The sequence below is a fragment of the Pristis pectinata genome, chromosome 15, assembly GCF_009764475.1.
Source record: "Pristis pectinata isolate sPriPec2 chromosome 15, sPriPec2.1.pri, whole genome shotgun sequence".
Taxonomy (NCBI): domain Eukaryota; kingdom Metazoa; phylum Chordata; class Chondrichthyes; order Rhinopristiformes; family Pristidae; genus Pristis; species Pristis pectinata.
Window position 1 is genome coordinate 19,638,669 of NC_067419.1, and position 21,646 is coordinate 19,660,314.

Sequence of the window (21,646 nt, forward strand, 5' to 3'; positions counted from 1 at the left end):
TAGGATCTGTATAAATAATGAAGTTGGAAACATTCCTTCCATCAGCATGAGATTCATTTGCTGTGGTGAAAAGATTGTGATTTACTGTGTCACATAATCCCAGCCTTTTTAAAATACAGTGTGTGCAATTTTTATTCTCCCCTGCCCCACCCAATCCCTTTTCTGTGGCAACAAGACAGTTGCACAATAAAAATAACAGGGAAAAACATTTTATTTTATTCCCAGTGATGTCTCAGTTGTTCCCATATTGGTGGTGTCTTGAAAAGGTGCCTGCCAGAAACAGGGAAGAATCTCATCAGCCAAGAAGAACATGGTTCAATTTAACAACAAGACCCTTATGCAATTAATTAAGTTATCGAACGTTCAATCAATTAGTAGTTGTAGGACAGTTGCAGGCTGCTCAAAAAATCAATTAAAAAGTTCCTAAGAATATTTTTGAATGGGAAAGAAGTACTGAATCTGCCCTCCCTTCTCCATTAAGATACATGAGCCAATTGGGGTTATTGTGCGGCAAACAGACATCACCTTCCAGTCATCAAGTTAATTTGTTTCCAAGGCACAATCAGCTTGCCACTGAAATACTCATATCACAACATGAAACTACTTCAGGGACTCCTGTCCACTTTCATCTGATGGGCAACAGAATTGTTTTATCCACCAACTGCACAACAGAATCAGATATTTTAGAATCAATTCTATAAAATATTCTTTTGGAGGATGATGTTTTTTCCATATATCTACTGTTGTTTTAAGCTGAACACTTCTGAAAATGCAACCAGAATTTAAAATAATAGGTGAAAAATAGATAAGGTAACTTCACATTTGATATTCCAATTGGCACTTCTGTCATCTAGTGCACTGTATCTGGGAAGCCATTTCATAAAGTTTGATCAAAAATACTTTATATCCTCAATGAAAGTAGAAATCAATAAAAGTAACAATAAATGATGTATGTTGTTTTGTTTATCTCTGATCACAAAATGTACAATTTAACTGAATTATGATCATACTCTGCACAAAGTTAGCAATTTCAAAATCAAATGTAATTTGACAAATTATACATTTTCTGTTCTGTTCAGTATCACAGTGTGCAATAAAGTGCACCAAATTATTAGATAGCTAAGATGTCAGTTTTAGTCAGAGTGGAAAAGGATTATGAGTTATTCATTTTTCAAATGGCACTTAACTCAAACTGGACAATTATAAAAATATGATGGTAAACAGCAGTGACAAAAAGCTATTCTAATTATTAAATATAATGTTTTTATCCTGTGGATATTTTCTTCACTACCTTCCTCTACCTAATCCTCGTTACCAAGTTCACCTTCCATTAAAAATACACCCACATATTAGGCCATTTATACAATACAATGATAAAAGTTTCTACATGCTTCATATAGTTAATGCAATTTTAATATGTTTTTCATTTGGGATAAAATAGTGTCCTCTAATTTTTCTGTTCTATTCAAGTTAATTTTGGGGGATGAAATTTATTTAATTGAGCAATATAGGTGTAAATTAGAAAGGTCCCAAATTGAATTCTAAGCAGGACCGTCCACATGTTTTCAATTCATTTATCATCCTAAAAATTAATTTTGTCTTTAGTATGATGATTAATGGGATGATCCATGTGGTATAACTTCAATTACAAGGGAGAAAAAATGTCCTTCCTCTGTTTTAACCAAATACTACATGCTTTAGCTATCTAACAGCATTGTGGGTCACCTCTGTCCATGAAAGTCCCATATAGATCAAGATCTTCAATTGTGACATTCAGAGAATAGGGCTTGATGTGTTTCATTGCACCGTGTCACTTTCTAATAGTCTATTTCAAGTTCTTGTAGTTGCTAACATTTAGCCTGGCAAGTGTGATGTCTGTAGGCAGCTCTTAAAGAGACTTCTAGCCTCAGCAGATTGTTGCTTCTTGATGGATGATGTAGTGAGAGGGTGGGAGAGTTCTCCCAGAGGGTCAAAGGGAGCTTGATAAGCTGGTAAAGAACAGTAGCCCCAGAAGGCATACACTCTGTGCAAGGGATCAGTGGAGACCCTCCAGTGTTCCTGGTGGTAGCTTTCTAGGAAGGTTTCTGTAAGGAGTAAAACAGGTGCAGTCAATGAATGACGGACAGACAAATCACTGAACCCCACTCTGACTGCTCTTGTAAGCTGAAGGAAAAGTAGAAGTGAGGCATGGAGTTTGGGTGACATTCCCAGTGCAAAAGTGAATAGCAGGCTGTTGTGATGTGGCAGAGATCAGCAACAGCAGTATGGAATGATTATAAGGCTTAGAAGCTGAGACTTACCATGATCTCCAATGCAAAAGTAGTCCATATTATATTTGAGATGATACAAGGTCACGGATCTCAGTGAGGACAAAGAATGAAGTTTAATGTAGACCAATTAAATAACACAGTTTCAAAGGTCAAATGGGATTGGTAAAATCTGATTGTCCTTTGAGTAAATAAGAGTCACTACTTTTCAAACTATTGAGATTAATTTTGCATGCTGCTCTATCACTGTTGAAATGTGGGGAATTTTGATGTTAATACCAAAAAGTTCTAGAGCAAATGAAAATCATCTTAAAAGTCAGGAGTTGGTGTTTCTGACAGGCACTAAAGCACCCAGAAATGGACAAAATATTGCTGATAAAGCCAACTTTTAACTGTACACCAGTGTTATTGAAAACAGAAAATGCTGGAAAAACTCAGTAGATCAGGCAGCTTTGTGGAAAGAAAAACACCTAACATTTCAGCTCCAAAACCCTTCATTAGACCAGAGAAAGAGAGAAACAAGTTAATCGAGGTACCACAGAAGATGGGGAGGGTGATGGGTAGAACAAGGGGAATTTCTCTGATAGTTTGAAATAATGGGAGAATTAAAGTGAGATTAAGCTTCTTTGTGTGATGTGTTGCTAATGTTGGTATGGTCTGTTTAATGTAATACAAAAAAGGGAAAGAAAAAGTGATGACAGGCAAATGCAGCCAGTTCTACGACAAGCAGAAAAAAAGGAGGAAATTGCAAGGATTGAAAAGTGCAATTTTTTCAGTTTCTTCGCCTTCACCACATCTGCTCCCAGTGATGAGGCTTTCCGCTCCAGGACATCCAAGGTGTCCAACTTCTTTACTAACCATGGCTTTCCCCCTACTGTGGTTGAAAGAGCTCTCACCCACGTCTCTGCCATTTCCCGCACCTCTGCTTTCACCCCCACCCCTCCCAGACCCAACAGGGATAGGATCCTCACATTTCATCCTACCAGCCTACGTATCCAACACATCATTCTCCACCACTTCAGCCATCTCCAATGGGACCCCACCACCAAGCATGTTTTCCCCTCCCCATCCCTTTCTGCCTTTCGCAGGGACTGCTCTCTCCACATCTCCCTAGTACACACTTCCTTCCCCCCCCATCCCATTCCCACCCTGGGGACTTTCCACTGCCCCCGCCATAGGTGCAACACCTGCCTCTACATTACCTCCATCAAGGGACCCAAACAGTCCTTTCAGGTAAGACAGAGATTTAGCTGCACCTCCCCTAATATCACCTACTGCATTTAGTGTTACAAGTGTGGCCTCCTCTACATTGGCAAGACCAAACACAGACTAGGTGACCATTTTGCAGAACACCTGTGCTCTGTCTGTAACTGCGATCTACATCTCCCCATTGCCAGTCACTTCAACTCCCCCTCCCACTCCATCACAGATATGTCAGTCCTTGACCTCCTCCACTGCCAGGAGGTCCAAGCGCAAAGTGGAGGAACAACCCCTCATTTTCCGTCTTGGGATCTTACAACCTAACGGCATGAACATTGAATTCTCCCACTTTAAGTAATCCCCACAACCCCCTACCCCCCCCAAACCATGCCTTGCCTCTTCTTTTCTTCGCATATGATTATCATGATGCAAGAATTGAAGACCAATAGTCATGGGTCATAAGATGAGCTAGAAGGTGATGCCATAGTAAAACAAAAAGAAGTTAGTTAATCAGCATTCAGAGTAGACACGAGAGAGACTTCAATCACAGTATTACAACTGAGAAGGCCCCAGAGAGTGAAAATATCTGTGGTGCAGCTGAAATTGTAAATTAATAAATATATGAAATATGTCTACCTGTTGTATTCTTTTAAGTTAGTAGTGACTAATGTAGTAGTATTGTTAGAAAAAGTGTATTAATGCTTAAGGCTGCTAACCTAGTTTCAGATAGTACCATTTACTGGATTGCAACATTGTTTGCAGAAGCTTTCAGAGACTGTCTGCAGGAGCCATTTGGGAGTCTCTGCTGGCCATTGATGGAGTAACAGCTATTTGCTGCTACTCACTATATCTAACCCCTTAAACCTGATTTGAAATCCTTCCTTTTCATCCTCGGTAGTAAATTTAAATGTGATTTTATCTTATTATGAATACAAGAGGTGCTAAGGCTATGAAAACCACTAAGGAAGATGTTCCTCCTGCAACTCTGGAAGCTATTTTTGAGCAGCTTCAACAACTTAATGCCAAATTCGATTCTTTTCAAAGAAGCCTGGAAGATCATGAAGGATGAATTGAAGTGAACGAAGCCTCTCTTTCGGTTTTGGATGGGAAAAGTGATGACTTACAGAACCTTGGTAAAAAGCAAACCAAAGACAATGAAAGATTAAAGCTGAAGACTACTGACTTAGAAAACAGGAGCAGAAGATTCAATCTTCGAATTCTAGGATTACCAAAAAAGACTGAAGGTAACCAACCTACCGAATTCTTTGCAAAGTTTTTGGCTCAGTTATTCCCTGGTATTCTGGAATCTTTGTCTAAGATTGATCGTGCACACAGAATACCTTTAAACCTCTGACGCAAGTCAAACCCAGATCAATTCTCATCTCTCTCCGTGACTTTCAAACTAAGGAGCTTCAAATTCGGGAAGCACGTCGTAGAGGAATGATTAACTATCAAGATTGTCAGATCAGAATCATTGAAGATTACCCACCAGAGGTTACGAAGGAACAGGTTAAATTTAAAAAGGTTATGTCGGATCTGTAACAGAAAGGGTATAAGCTGTCACTGCGCTTCCCTGCCAGACTCAGGATCATACTGAAAAATGGCTCACAAAAATGGTTTCGATCGTCCGAAAAAGCCCAGATTTTTCTGGAAACTCCCACTGAATGATTTCATATTCCTCATTATGAACATTCTCTGTTTTCTATTTTTCTTTCGTTTTTTTTCTAGTAATCACTTACTTATACTTGGGATGATTATGTTTTTTGATTCTTTTTTGTTTTGTTCTTTTTTTAATACAGTTTGAAATAAAAATGCAACATGTAAAAGCTGTGTTGAACTAAGAACACGTTTTTTTTACGTTTGTAACTGTGGTTTCTTTGTTTATCTTATCGTTATGTCTGGGTTGGAATTTTACTAACCTTGAAGTTATTGAGCAGAGATTATTGGGGTTATACTGTCTTTAGGTAGGTGCCAGCTGCTTCTTAGCTGGCTTGTTTTCTTTGGGTGTTGGGAGGGGGGTGGGGGGTTTTCCTGGGAACCTGTTCTGGGCTGTCAGGCAAATCTGCTGCTTAGTTACCTTATTTGTACCTCTACTGTAGTACTTTTTGCTGGTACATTCCAATGGTTTGCTCATTATTTTTTTACCTAAATTTAAATAATATTATAATGGATCGAGTTATTAATTTACTTAGTTTCAATGTGAAAGGCTTAAATCATCCTTTGAAGCGAAATAAGATTTTTGCCTATATTAAAAAACTCAAAGCCTCTATTATCCTTTTACAAGAAACTCACATTCGTAACTGTGATATTTCACATTTTTTTTATCAATGGAATGGACTCCAATTTCATTCTTCTTTTCAAGCTAAGTCTAGAGGGGTTTCAATTCTTATAGATAAGACAGTTTCATTTGATCAACATAAGGTAATAACTGATACTAATGGTCGTTTCATTATAATATCAGGGAAAATAAATAATAGACCAATGGTACTGGCTAATATTTATGCTCCAAATACGGATGACCCAGGATTTTTTGAACGATTTTTGTCACTCCTACCAGATTTGAATTTTTACTCTTTGGTGTTAGGAGGAGATTTTACTTGCTGGTTAGATCCTAAATTAGATAGGTCATCCACTAAATTAGCTGCTCCTAATAAATCAGCTTTATTTCTTCAATCGTTTTTAATGAAAACTGGTGTCATTGACGCCTGGCATTTTTTGCACCCAGAAGATAAGGAATATTGCTTTTTCTCTCATGTTCACCATACATATTCCAGGATTGACTACTTTTTTATTGATAATCAAATGATTTCATCAGTTTGATCCTGTGACTATAAAGAGATTGTTCTTTCAGATCATGCTCCTATGCTTCTATCTTTAAATCTCCCTGGGCTCCCACAGACAAACAGATTTTGGCGTTTTAACCTAACCTTGTTATCTGATAAAAAACTTTTTAAAATTTATGGAGAAACAAATTACTCTTTTTAAAGAGAATTCGTCGGAAGAGATTTCTAGTCTTATCGTTTGGGATACTTTCAAAGCCTTTAGTAGAGGTCAAATTATTTCTTACATGGCAAGCATTAGGAAAAATACTAAGAGCTAGTCTAGTTGATCAGCTGAAACTATTAGATCAAAAATACACTTTGGATCCAGATCCAGCTTTATATAAAAGGCAAGTTGAAATTAAAACTAAATATGATCTTCTTTTAACATATCCAATTGAAAGCCAACTTTTAAAAGATAAAAGTCAATTTTATATTCATGGTGATAAAACAGGTAAATTACTGGCTAACCAATTATAAATCTCCAGAGCTGGACGGCAAATTAAAGAAATTTCGAAAGCCAATGGCGAGAGGACAACTGATCTTTTAGAAATAAATGATACTTTTAGAGAATTCTATTATAAACTTTACAATTCTAATTTTCCTAAAAATAATACTGTTATGAATAGTTTCTTTGACCAATTAAACATTCCTATACTTTCTACTGAAAACCGAGAACAGTTGGATCAATCTATTACATACGAGGAAATTGCCATGGTTGTGCGATCTTTACATTCTGGAAAGATTCTGGTTCCTGATAGATTTCCTGGAGAATTCTATAAGGCCTTCTCCTCTTTGCTTATACCTCATTTATGTGCTGTTTTTTCGGATTCTTTTAAATTGGATGGACTACCACAATCTTTTTATGAAGCCTCTATTTCACTTATTCTTAAGAAAAATAAGAACCCAATAGAACGTGCTTCGTACAGACCAATTTTGCTACTTAATGTGGATGTTAAAATTTTATCTAAAGTTCTAGCTTATAGATTGGAAAATATTTTACCTTCAATTATACCCAATGATCAGACTGGTTTTATTAAAAATCCATATTCTCATTTTAATATTCATCATTTACTGAATATTATCTATTCTCCCTCTAAGGGAACATCAGAATGTGTGATATCTCTAGATGCTGAGAAGGCCTTTGATCGGATTGAATGGAATTACTTGTTTAAAACTTTAGAGCAATTTAATTTTGGGCCTGATTTTATCCAATGGATTAAATTACTTTATTTATCCCCTTCTGCTCGAGTTCTTACTAATTTTCAAAATTCTAAATTTTTTAAACTTCAACGTGGAACCAGACAGGGATGTCCTTTGAGCCCTTTGCTCTTTGATTAGGCCTTAGAACCTTTGGCTATTTCTCTCCGAGAATCTAGAGATATCCTTGGTATCTCCAGAAGAGGTATTAACCACAAAGTTTCTTTATATGCTGATGATCTATTACTTTCTATATCTAATGTTGAAGCCTCGTCACCTCCTATGCTTTCTTTACTTTCTCGCTTTAGTCATTTTTCAGGCTACAAATTGAACTTACACAAGAGTGAACTTTTTCCTCTGAATAACCTGGTACCATTTGATGTTAACATTCCTTTTAAAATTGTAAGAAATCATTTTACCTATCTGGGGGTGTCAATTACTAAAAATTATAAACATTTATTTAAAGAAATTTTTTTCACCTCACTGCATTATGTGAAAAGGGTTTTATCAAGTTGGTCTCCCCTTTCTCTATCATTGATTGGCCAAATTAATGCTATTAAAATGAATATTTTACCTAAATTTATATGTCTATTTCAGGCTTTACCTGTTTTTATTCCTAAGCCTTTCTTTGACTCTCTTGAGTCAATTATGTCTTCCTATATATGGAATAATAAACATCCTAGACTAAATAAAGTTCACCTTCAGAAGGTTAAAAGGAACAGAGGTCTAGCCTTACCTAATTTTAGATTTTATTACTGGGCAGTCAATATACGAAATCTTACATTTTGGTTACATTGCATTAATCAAGAGGCTTGTCCAGTATGGGTTTCTTCGGAAGTTAACTCTGTTAAAAAATTTTCTAATATTTCTCTGCTTGGTTCTTCACTTCCAATATCATTAAATAAACTAACATAATTTAGTAGTTAAACATGCTTTGAGAATTTGGTTACAATTTAGAAAATATTTTGGTTTATTGAGTTTTTCTTTGTCCAGTCCCATTTTCTCTAATTATTTTTTAAACCTTCTATGACCGATGTAGTTTTTAAAGAGTGGGACAAATTAGGCATTACTTGTTTTCAGGATCTGTTTGTTGGAGGAAACCTTTCTTCGTTTGAACAATTGTCTACCAAGTATAATTTACCAAAAACTCATTTTTTCTGATATTTACAAATTAGAGATTTTCTTCGATCTCAATTACACTCTTTTCCTTTGAATCCTGATAAAAAAAATTTTAGATGTAATTTTTAATTTGGAACCCTTTCATGATGGCTCAATATCTAATATTTATGACAGATTACTAGGAATGAGTAAGGTGTCATTAGATAAAATTAAAAACACTTGGGAACAAGATTTGCAGATGTCAATTTCTGAGGAAACTTGGAATGAAATTTTCAAATTGGTTAATACTTTGTCATTACGTGCCCGTCATTCTCTCCTTCAATTTAAAGTGGTCCATAGAGCTCACTTGTCTAAAGATAAACTGTCCTGTTTTTATTCCGATATATCTTCTTACTGTGACAAATGTAATAACGAAGTGGCTTCTCTAATTCACATGTTCTGGACGTGTGAGAGTCTTAAAAAAATATTGGTCAGAGGTCTTTCAAACTTTTTCTGTACTTTTCAAAATAAATTTTAAATTTAATCCTTTGACTGCATTATTTGGCATCCTTGGAGAAAAAGATATAACTTTGAAGGCTTCTGATTTACACATTCTGGCTTTTATTTCTCTTATAGCCAGGAGAGCTGTATTGCTTAAATGGAAGGAAGTTACTCCGCCTACTCATGCTCAATGGTTATGGGATGTTATGTCATACCTGAATCTAGAGAAGATTCGTTGTTCAGTTTTTTTAATCTAACTTAGACTTTCAAACCTTGTGGGGACCTTTTTTCAATTATTTTCAAAATCTCTGATTTGGAGACTAAAATGCAGATATTGGCTGGCATTGTTACGTTTTAAGGGTTTTTCCTTGTTTTTTCCATCAAACAGCTTCGGTTTTTGGTAGTGGGAGTAGATTTTTTTTATAATAAAATATTTCAATTTTTTTTCCTTTATTAACTAACTATTACATGTGATTATTAATTTAGAGTATTGTGATCTTAAGTATGATTTAACACAATGTATTCAGTAGTATTTTTACTCTTTCTTGATGCATGTAATCTGTATTTTTTTCATGGATTTAATAAAAATATTGTAAAAGAAAAGAAAAAGGAGCCATTTGATTAAATAATCATGATTTTGGATCTCTGAAGTCTTGGTGAATTTGTTCAGCATTTCACACAAAAGTTAACCGGACAAACCAGATTTTATAACTCCCAGAATGACCAGCTTCACTAACCTATTTCCCCTGAAATAGTGCTTTCTTAATCTCCATTCTTTATCCTCAGAGATCTGTATCCTGTGAACTCAGATACAGTGCCAGATGTGTGCTTATCCTGCTTTGCCTATGGAAGTCAGGTTCACAATCACTTTCAGCTTCTTAGCTTCAGGATCATTCCAGGCTTCAGTTGTTGATCTTTGCTACATCTTACAGTTTGTTGCTAACGGTTGTATTGGTAAAGTCAACCAAGTTGCATAGTTAAGTAGACTTTTGCTTCACAGGGCAAGAAGAGTGTCCACAGAGACTTGCCTGTTTTGAAGGCTTTCCCAAAGACTAGGCATTCATGGACCATACCAATGCAACTCATTTCTTACAGGGACTTCCCTGGAAAATTTTTGTCAGAAATGACTGACTAGTAGCACTGGACAGTCTGCATAGCGCTCTAACAAATAAAACATACCCCTTTGGGGCCACAATTCTTCACCAGCTTGTCTGGGTTCCTCTGACTTTTGGGAACACTCTTCCAGTGACACCATCATTACATTTCATTAATTAGCATCCCTCTCCAATAGCTGGAAGAGAACTGTTTGTATTATAATATCTCCTGTTAAGGATTACTGCCAAGGTCATACTACTTGGCTAAATGCCGTATCTGAGAACTTGCATTAAATCAAGATAGTGGAACTTGTTGAAATAGTTGAAATTGACACAGCTGCAGCATCTCACAGGTAAACCCAACTGCACTGTTTATGGTACTTCTAAAAAGTATTTTGGTGACAGACCTGTTTTAACATCATTAAAATGTAGTGAAGCAACTTCTTAACTACAGTCTCTCAGCTAGAAGATTATGATTTAAAATCATATTTCAGAAACTTGAGTATAAAATCAAGTTGACTATCTTGTCCTGTGTGAATACTGCACAGTTGGAAATACTATCTTTTGGATGAGACATTAACTAATGTCCTGTTTGTTGTTAGGAGACTGCAAGAAGTCCCATAGCACTATACAAAGAAGCGCAAGAGTGTTCTCTGGAATACTCCAGCTAATCATTACCTCACAATCAACATAATTAACATGTTTTCTCCAGTTATAATCTGATTGTTCTTTAAAGGGCCTTGTTGAACACAAATTGGATGTCATGGACCTGTGTTACTCCAGTGAAGTGCTATAGACACTTCAAAAAAGCACATTTTTCCTTCTGACCACAATTGATTAAATTATATGAACAAATCAAAACAAAACAAAGCAAAAGCAAAATGGATTGGTCATTTGTGTAACAATGTTCTTGATAAAGGATGCCTTCTTTTTTTTCTTATAGGCTTTTTAGTGCTATTTTAGAACAAGCAGAGGGATTTAACCCAATTGGAGGTAAATCTGCTGGATTTGATGTCAAGGCTCTAAGAGCATTCAGAGTCCTACGACCATTACGCCTAGTGTCTGGGGTTCCTAGTAAGTATTTCAATAATGTAGAGTTACAAAATATAGGATTCGAGTCTGTGTAATTTGAATTTCATTGTGTTTTGATATATTTGTAAAGTAAATCTACAACCTCAAATAAAAGCAAACATTGGAGAATTTAACTGGGTGTAAGTTTCAGGATACACGTCAATCTTGTTAAGTTAATAGTTTGAGAACCAATGCTTCACTTACATCAGATTGGCAAACTGCTAAGTAAATGAGTCAGTCCACCTACTTTTCAGCTGGTAGTGCAGTAAAAGTTCAGAGATCTATTTAAAATGTGTTTGCATTAAACAATTGGCAGAATAATTTGTGAACTCAGAAATGGGTCACAAGGCTAGTCCAAGTTTTGATAGAAAAACTGTGGATAAGGAAAGGTAAATCTGTTTCCCACAAATAAGAAAGTTCCCAATACATTACCACTGTAGGGAGGAAGCAAAAAATGGTTATTTTGACAAGCAGCACACCCAAGATCTGGATTCAATATAAGAATCACTTTAATGACCAGAAGAGAGCAACTTTGGTGAGCACAACTGTTTGTTTTGCTGTATCATAATCGTTACATTCCTTAGCATAATGTACAGTTTCTTTTGTTGAATCATGATCTTCACAAGGGCATACCTTCCCTATTTCTTTTTTTCATTTGAAGTATAAATGGGACATAGGAATAGGAGCATTCAGCTCCTTGAGCCTGTTTTGCCATTCAGTGAGATCAAGGCTAATCACACTTTTAACCATTTCCACACATCTTGCTTCCACATCCCTTAATATCCTTGGATATCAATAATCTATAGGTTTCAGATTTAAAATTATTAATTAAGCTAGCATCAGTTGCTTTTTATTTGCCCTTTGTGTGAAGAGATGTCCTATCCTCTCCTGAATGGACTTCTCTGAAATCAATGTACCTTTGTCCAAAACACCTCAATCAGCAGTAAAATTGTCACTTTGTACAACTGCAGCAAAAGTTCCTTCATTCTGGCTCTCTAGATGTAAACGTCAATATCCCAATAACCTTTCAATTGGTGCAGAATAACCAGTCTTTGGCAAAATAACAGAACTCCGGTTTCCTCCCACATTCTAAAGACGTACGGGTAGGTTAATTTGGGGTTTAAGATGGGCGGCGCAAACTCGTTGGGCCAGAATGGCCTGTTACCACGCTGTAAGTAAAAACAAAACTCATTGCTGACTCAGAAGAAAGTCTCTGTGGTGGGACTTCATCTTTATCAACTTTTGATACTCTGGGATCACTCAAATCACATTAAAGAATTCTCACTGACACAAGCCAGAAAAGGAACAGCACAATTTTTAACCAATTTTTTAAATGCTAAATAAAAATTAGAACCTTTGCATGTCATTTAGATAGAAGCTTGAACTATCATAAATACACGCCTTTAAATTTTTGTTTATTTTAATGTTCCTCATATTTTGAAATATTTGTGTGAGGGAATTACAATGTAAATGTGTACATTTAGCTTGTTTGAGCCATTCTGGGGAGGCCAGAAAGCTTGCTACATAATAATTAGAGTTCAGTATGCCATTAAAAATGTATATAGACCTTGTAATAAAGTGCAACATTTTTAGGGGATTGAACAGTGAGTCTAGTTTGTAAATAACAGAAATTTCTTGCAGTCAAATAATTTCCTTTGAAGTGATTGGAGAAGGTTGCAAATAGCCCAAGTTGCAGAGGAGACTTTATTCACTGATAAGACGTTAGGGATATGCATACATCCAAACCGTGAGGCCTCTGCCAATCAAATCGAGTATTGCTGGCAAACACCAGTGGTGTTGATGTCATTATTGCTGCAAGAACCAGGCTATTTTTTTTTACACTGACTAATATATTTCATCTTAGTTTACACTGTTCCTATCTTTTCCCCCTTTAGGTAATGCTCAAGCCAATTCTTTTGTGTCTTTGGGTAATGATATGTGTTTAATTTTTTTACCAGTTACAATAAGGTTCTCCCTTCCTATACTCCTGGGCTTATAGGTTTTCTAATCATTCTTGTTTGTCCATTATTCTTCACTTGGCATCATTTGTGCCACTATTTCCTCTATCCATCCTAGTTCTAATACAATTTTATGTTAAAGGCAGCACTAAAGCACCTTGTAAATATCTTTAAATGAAAACACAGTGATTCTGTGAATACTCCTTTCAACTGACCCAGAGGTATTCTGCCTCAATAAATGAAGTCTGCTTCACTATCTGTGATCAATATTCTCATTAGTGAAGAGTTAGGAACAATGGCCTCTTATATTTTAGTGAGTAAATTATGAGTAATGAGTTAAAGAGACATCTCTCCTAAATGAGGAAAAGGCAAATAAGTGAAACCACAAGATTGTCCATTTCCAAGTGTAAAGGAAATTTATTCAATGTACTCAATTACTCTGAATTGGTATCTAGTCACCCAATTCCAATGATTAAATTGGGATAAGTTGCCATTACCCATGACCCACCCAGATTTAAATAAAATGCCCACAGAAGAGGACAGCTAAATGGACACAAATTAATAGCTTGCTTGTGTATCTCAGTACATTACAGTAATTGGTCCTCAAAATCATCACTGCTTGAGATTTGTCTAATAGCCTTCATTATTTTCTGTACATTGTGGTAACTTTTTTTTATATTCAGAAATCTTATGGAGAACTTATCTCTGAATGACAAATGTAAAGGTGGTTTGATTGCTTATCTTTACATTTCAGCCAATCCGGTTCTGTATTTGACAATTTATTCATTTGTGTCAGGTTATCTCATAGGATGATTGCCCCTTCAGTTTTTACATTCATGTTTTTATCATCTTTCAGTGTTGATTTGGTTGACAAGCCTCAGTAAAAGAGACCATGAACATAAAATGGTATTTACTGTTGCGTGTTATTGACTGTGGTAGCTACATTGTGGTTTCCATTCTTCTTCATCTCTCCACAGTTGGGATTTTCTTTAAATCAGTATATTATGACTGTTATCATTGCTGCATTTTCAGAAGAAACAAGAAGGGAAAGGGGACTTAATGCAATTAAGAATTAAATTATTTAATTGAAGCAAGGTTCTAGATCGAGTTTTAAACATTACAGTCATAGAGTTGTACAGCACAGAAATGGCCCTTTGGCCCACCACTATCATACAGACCATTTTGGCCATCTACGCTCATCTCACTTGCCTGTTAGGTATCTGATTACATACAAATGATATAATGTAAATTGTTTAAACATTTTTCCTATTTACATGAACAATTTAGGGTCTTTTTTTTCTGAACTTTAGATAAAGCACATACAGGTTTATGTAGTTAAGTCTGCATTAATGATTTGTGTGTATTTCATAATATGCAGTGTAAGTAGGTGTAACTTGCCTAAAGACAAACTCTTCTGAAGTGAACACAAAATTGGCAAAGGGCTTGTGTTTAAATTGTGCCTTTTACAGAGCAAAAATGTCCAAGAATACATCATAGGTCATTAATAAACAGAAGAATTAGTGCTGAGCCATGTAATGGCCAGAAGAAGAAAGAGGGAGAATGATTGAGGTGTTTCCAGAGCATAGGGTTTAGACAGTAGGTGAATTTCAAAACTGGGATAATAATTGTTAAAAGCAAGGACAATGACAAAAGTGTTAAAAGTCAAAACAAAGGAGGAACTTTTAAACAACACTTGACTAAACATTGCGTCATTGGATTCTTAGTTTCTGTGAATTTGGTGGTCTCTTTAGAGGGAGTATAACATCAGAATTTTGACAGAAAAACAAGTGACCCACCAACATTTGCTTCTATTCAATGAAGCATGAATACTGGTGCTATGCCAGCTAAAGGGACTTTACAAATGGGCTGTGGGCTGGAAATTCTACTGAGCAGTGCAGTTTTATGAGGTATTTGAGAATTTTACCTAAAATGTAATCCTGTTTGCAGAAAATATAACTTTAAGTCGACCATATGTAAGGTGCCAGATTTCCACTTCTAATGTTTACAAAGCTCTGATACCTCAGTCTAAACTTGCTTGGATCCCCAGTGCACTGCCACTTTAAAGTATCTTTACATACAGTATAGTAAAGTATTTCTAGGCCAATGTCTTCAAAGATCCAATTATAGATAACCATCTATTCTTGTAACCAGACTTGCAGGTGTTTGTGATAGCCTTTCAAAACAGAGGCTTTACCAGAAACGTTTCCTGTAAATCAATTTAATTACTATGTTTTGTCCATGATGCTCCTACCAAGAATGTTGCATTTTGTTCTGCTTGTGAGGACCTACATCTTTGGCATTACCTTTCCTATTTAAGCTGTCAGAAACAGTTTGAAATGGGTACCACTTTGCATAACTGTGTTGTACGTTATTGGAAACTGAGTCTTGATAATAGTCACCAATTTCCATGAGCAGAAGCTAGTACATTGCATGTTATTGATTCTCTCTCACAGTAGTCTTAACTAGCTAACAAGGATGAAAAAATTGGCATTGGTCATTTTGTTCATTTTTGGACACATTGACGTTCCTGAGAGAATCTTCAAAAGCATTTTTTGTTTGTCTAATTGTGGTATCCATTGCAGATGTGAGTGTCATGCCGTAGTGACTCATAAGATTTTTCAGACTTAAGACATCTTGCTGTGAACAGAAGTTAACTGCTGGTGGTTGTAGTAAGACACTAAAAATATTTAAGTGAGCTAACATTACCTGTTGTAAGTTAATGAAGATCTTCCTTTTCAATAAAGGCACCATGAGGTTAAAATTGCAAGGGCATAAAATCCCATGCAGTGGGTCTGGGGTCACATATCCAATCCAGATAAAGAGCACATACATCAGTGAAATGTGTTTTTACAATGTTAGCAATACTAGCTTTTAATTCTTGAATTCATATAACTGGATGATTTGAGATTTATATGGTTAGAATATGCATATTTTTTCTTAGGCATAGTAGAACAAAATACCTTGCTGAGTGAAATCCAGAAAAGACACGTGATTTTATTAAATCTGTTTTTGCAGATAATTGTTTTAAACACCCACAACTGTTATGTTTTATAGTTGAATACAGCTCTCTTTCATTATATACTCAGTATACATCTTGTATCTGATAAACTTAGTTATGTAATAAAGATGTTCATTTAATCCACTTGGACAAACGTAAAGAAATCCTGAGAGGTCTTTGGATAGAAATTCCAGAACTGCACATGAGTACAAAGTCATTAATAGCATATACAGTAAATGTATTGACATTCATGGCCATCTCTTTCCTCAACGTTCTAAATCCAAATAGAGAGGATCTTCCTTATGTACTGTTATGTGGAGAGTATGATATTAACCTTCTGATATTCCCTCCTTTATCTTCTGTGCCTTTTGGTCATTTGGTTTTAGAGGTAGATGTTCCTTTACATTCCTCACAATGGTCCAATCAACATCATTTATGAAGTGTGTCTTACTTCGTCCCTTCCACAAACACACATGCACACAGTGCAAAGCTGAATTGATATGTTACTTCTGATGTATATACAAACCAAATATTTTGAAAAGGTCAACTCTTCTGCATCAGTACTTGTATTCGGCAGCTTGTAGAGTACATAAATTTAAGCTAATCATTCATGGATGTGTGCCAAAATAGTTAGAAATAATTCCCAAATGATGATCAATTAGCACATGAATGTGGAATTAAACTTATTTTTGTCATTCACTTATGTGGGCATTATTACCAATGAAATTAATATTTGAAACACATACTTATGTCAATACTAATTGGACTCTGTACAATGAATCTCCATGCTTCCATTATATGTGTTCTCAATTAATTCTGCAGGCATCTGGAGACCAGAGAGCTTCATGCTAGCAACATATTTTTTGTTTTACAAATTTCAGACAAATAATTTCACAATGTTACTCCACTTGTCAAGATTTGTAACTTCAGACACTGAGTCTGGTGTTGATCAAAAATAGTTAACTGACAGTGCTACTCCAATAGGTTTCCTATTCGGAGGAATGTATTGAAGACAAAATTTGTGAGGTCCTTGAAAATTACACTGTAATCATAGGATCATTGAATAACACAGCACAGGAGGTCCTTTGGCTCATGTCGTTGTTCCAGTTCTATAATACAAAGATATTTTGCCTTCTTAGGTTTTTTATCCTTTCATTAATTATCCAGTTCTCTTTTGAATGTTAATATTCTACCTTCCTTTAAGGCAGTGTATTCCAGCTCACAACAATTCAATGTGTGAAAAGAAATGTTTCCTTTTGTCACTTGTAGTTCTTTTACCAACTATTTTAAATCTGCATCCTTGTATCATTGTCATACTGCCACTGTGGGTACTTTCTCTTTATTTACACCCTGAGAGCCTTTCATGATTTAGAAGAAACAATGGGCTTGTAACAGATGTTTATTGGCAGCCTATTTCCTGAAATGGAAACAGAGAAATTCCAAAAGGGCTAGGAAGAATCGCAGATAGGCTATGTGTATGTGAGAGCTGGTTGGAAATTAGCAACAAAAATAATGAAATTCTCAAGTTCTGTATGAGTGCAGGAAGCAGCACCAATACAGTAATTGATCTACTGGAAGAAGAGCTTAGGGACAAGGCCCCAACTAGTTTGAAACAAAGACTGTTCCCTGTTTTCCACAAAAAAGGCAGGTATTGCCTGGTACCATATGAGTTCCCATCTTACATTTCTGTTCTGGAGAAAGTGAGTGGAGTTGAAAAAGTTGTGAGAACAAGTTCAGCCGGGTATTGGTAGAAGGGAATTCACTGGATCTCTGTTCAAGGAATTTTTTGAAGCTCCTCATTTACTTTGGACTTATGGCCCTTCACTAGTTCTATGAAGATTTCTGAATCTTCTTCCATGAAGACAGACTCTAAGTAAATGTTTAATTTCTTTGCATTTTCCTTTTACCCCAATATAACTTCTTCCTGTCCCATCCTGTAAGAGACCCATGTTAACTGTATTTTATCTTTCCAATACCCATAGAACTCTTTACCTTCTGTTTTTAAGTTTCTCACTAGATTACTCTGGTATTCTACTTTTCTATCAATACCTTAGTCCTCTTTTGCTAAATTCTGAAAGTTTCGCCAATCCTCAGGCTATTTTTTGGCAAAGTAATAAGCTTTTTCCATTATCTATATAGTAAAACTCCAATAAACTATGATTTGATTATTCAGAAATCTTGGCTTGGCATCCGTCTCACTCCTTACCGCTAAGGTGGGCCCTGGTTTCCAAGCACCCTTTCCACTCACCAGGGCCCCAGTTTCTATGCTCCATGTGCACTCACCAGAGCCCAGGCCCCAGCACTCTATGTCCTCTCACTGGGTACCGAGTTCCTGCGTTCCATTTAAACTGACCTGGTAACGCATTTTTATTATAATACTGCACAACATATATAAAAAAGTAATTTTAAAATGTGCTGGGGTATGAATAAAAATGAAATCCAATAGACCAGAAAATCTACTATCCAGCTCCACCAATTTGCTGGATTATCAGTGTTTATCTCTACCATCTATAACATCTCCTAATAGTCAAGGCTGGAGCACCATTCCTGTTGTTGCCTAATGGGGGTTTATATTTGTAAATTATCTAATTATTCTTTAAGTGTTAACTATTGCTTATTTACTATTATTCATTTTTAACATGCTTCTTAATGTAGATTCTCAGTTCACTACAGTGAATTTATGCCTTATGTCTTTGTAATTTGCTTTATTCAGATTTAAAAACCTAGTTTCTGATTCAACTATATCACTTCCATCATTTTTAATCTATCTTGTTAAGATCCCTAAAGGCCCCTTTACTATCAGAAGTTTTTCCCAGCACAATACTGGATTTAAAATATCCTGTTCTCTTGTTGGTTCCTCAACATACTGATCTATAAAGCCATCATGTATCCAGTCCATGAATTTGTCTTCTACTCTAATACTGCTCATTTGGTATGTTCAGTCTATTTATAGATTAAAATTCTTCATAATTAAAGTATTACAACTGTTTGGGTGCCTACTGGCAAACACACCATTTTCTTTTTTGCTGCTTTCTATTTCACACATCCACTCAAACTGATTTTTTTGAGCTGAGGTCCTTCCTCTTGGCTCCCTTCAAACCCATTTGTATTACCATAGCTTCCCCACCTTTTACATTTTGCCTTTTTACACTAGCTGTTGAGGCATCCTGAAAGGACTGCTCTGTTTTGCTTGATTCAGTTGCAGTTTACCTTGTTGTGAAGGGGACTTGCATTGCCTAATTATTATTTTCTCTTATTCTTGTGGTAACATTTTATTAATCTCCTTCTCCCTGATGGTCTCCCCAATTCATTCTACAAAAAAAATTACTGTTGCGGTTCTGCAAACCAAAATATTTGGGGTAATGTGAGACCTCAGGAGACAAAAATGTGATTAAATATTTTGCATGTCACTTGGTTATATTTTTTCTAGTGTTCATGAATTATAAAATGATTCTACACATTCAGAAATTATTCTGTTGCATTGACATTAATTCTCAAAGAATCAAATATATCTTTAGAGAAGCTGTGTACTTGATTGCTATATGCATTAGAATAATTTTTATATAGTTCAAAGTAAATATGAAAAATTAAGTTCAAAATAAATATTTTATGTATTTCATTAAAATGATGAATAATCGGAAAGTTCTGATCCTGAAATCACAAGGATTCTGTATTATCTGCCTTATTCACAGACTAGAGAACCCAACCCAGATGCAAAGAGGGTTACCTGAAAGCAGTAAATGTTTGGGGCCTTGCAGAAATTTTGAAAGGGGTTTATAACATCATTAAGCAGCCTGAATCCTGAGGAAGTGTTTCAGTGGCTGAAATAATGAAATTTTCCAGTGAAGCCTGAAATCATACTGTGAAAAATGCACTCTACCAAAATTTGAGGAGCTTTTAAAAGGGGTAGAATGACAACATGCTTAATTTCATTTTTTTTGTATTTCAGGTGTTCAGTATTTTCTAATGTGTATTTTAGCACTTTGTCACAAATACTTTTAGTCAAAATTTATATAATCTGTATAATAATGCTTCTTCAAACCAGCCATTTTTTATCCATGAAGCAGCACAAGTATAAATATTAAGATACTTGAGTTTTCAGTTCGGAATATTGAGTTTGGACAAGTCCGATACTGAATTGAGAGCAACAAATAATCTTCTGGATGAACTCTCCATCCTAATGCAGGATTTCGACCCAAAATAGCGGCTGTTTCTTTCCCCCACAGGTGCTGCTCGACTCGCTGAGTTCCTCAAGTAGATTGTTTATTGATCCAGATTCAAGAATCTGCAGTCTCTCATGTCTTAGATATTGAATTAATTAAATAAGTTAATTTCAGAAATAACCTTTAGGTTTTTATTAATTGTTCATCATTAATATTGCAGTTTTGAAATGAACATCATATTCTCTAAAAAAAAACAAACCTTTTTTTGTGTTTTCAGGCCTCCAGGTGGTATTAAACTCAATCATCAAGGCTATGGTCCCATTGCTACACATTGCTTTGTTGGTGCTGTTTGTAATTATCATCTATGCCATTATAGGATTAGAACTCTTCATGGGCAAAATGCACAAAACCTGCTTAACGAATGGAACAGGTAAGAAATGTAACTATTATACAACATGTACTATTTAAACTATATGCATGTCCTGGAGCAAATGGCCATTTTATATTTCTTTGGAAATATTGATCATTTCCATATATCACTGGCTTTACAGAGAGTGGATGCACTGGTTGTTATCCAAATTCCATAGCTCTAGAGTACTTCCCACAGTTTGGAAGGTAGCAAGTGTACTTAGACTGTTTAGGAAAGAAGGAAGAGAAAAAAAGGGCAATTAGAGATGATAGCCTGACATCAATAGTGGGGAAATACTAGAATCTGTTGAGGAAGTGGAAACAGGATACATGGAAAATAATAATAGAATTGGCAGGGAAATTTGGATTTATGATAATGAAATCACGCTTGACAAATCTGTTACAGCTTTTGAAGTTTTAATGAGTAGAATAGGTGTGGTGTTTTTGGACTTTCAAATAGTCTTCATATCAAATGCCACATGAGATAATTAAACAAAAGTAGACTCCACTATATTCACTGAATTGAAGTTGGGTGGGGTGGGTGAGCAACACTGGAGCATAGGTTGAGAATGGGTAATAAAAGGAAAACAAAGTAAGAACAAGCAGTCATTTTTGGCTTGGGAGGCTGTGACTAGTAGAATGCTACGGAGATAGATAGTGGGGTCCCAACTGTTCACAATCATTGTCAATGATTTCGATGAGGGGAACCATATGTAAAATGTGTAGGTTTGTTGATGTTACAGAACTGAATGTTAATTTGGGTTGTGAGGAGGATGCAGACAGTTTCCTGGAGGTATGGAGGTGAGCACATGGCAGAGAGAGAAACTTAGGTGTTATTTTACGTGGATCACTGAAAATTGACAGTCGAG

At 35.7% G+C, this 21,646-nt stretch overlaps 1 protein-coding gene across 3 annotated transcripts in view; it reads left to right on the plus strand.

Moving 5' to 3' along the window:
- cacna1c (calcium channel, voltage-dependent, L type, alpha 1C subunit) overlaps positions 1 to 21,646 on the plus strand; it is a 550,322-nt gene that overhangs the window by 186,163 nt on the left and 342,513 nt on the right. For all 3 annotated transcript variants that reach the window (XM_052030488.1, XM_052030489.1, XM_052030490.1), the window contains exons 5-6: positions 11,123 to 11,253; positions 20,647 to 20,799. In XM_052030488.1, the coding sequence (XP_051886448.1) occupies positions 11,123 to 11,253; positions 20,647 to 20,799 (284 nt within the window). The remainder of the gene's footprint in view (positions 1 to 11,122; positions 11,254 to 20,646; positions 20,800 to 21,646) is intronic.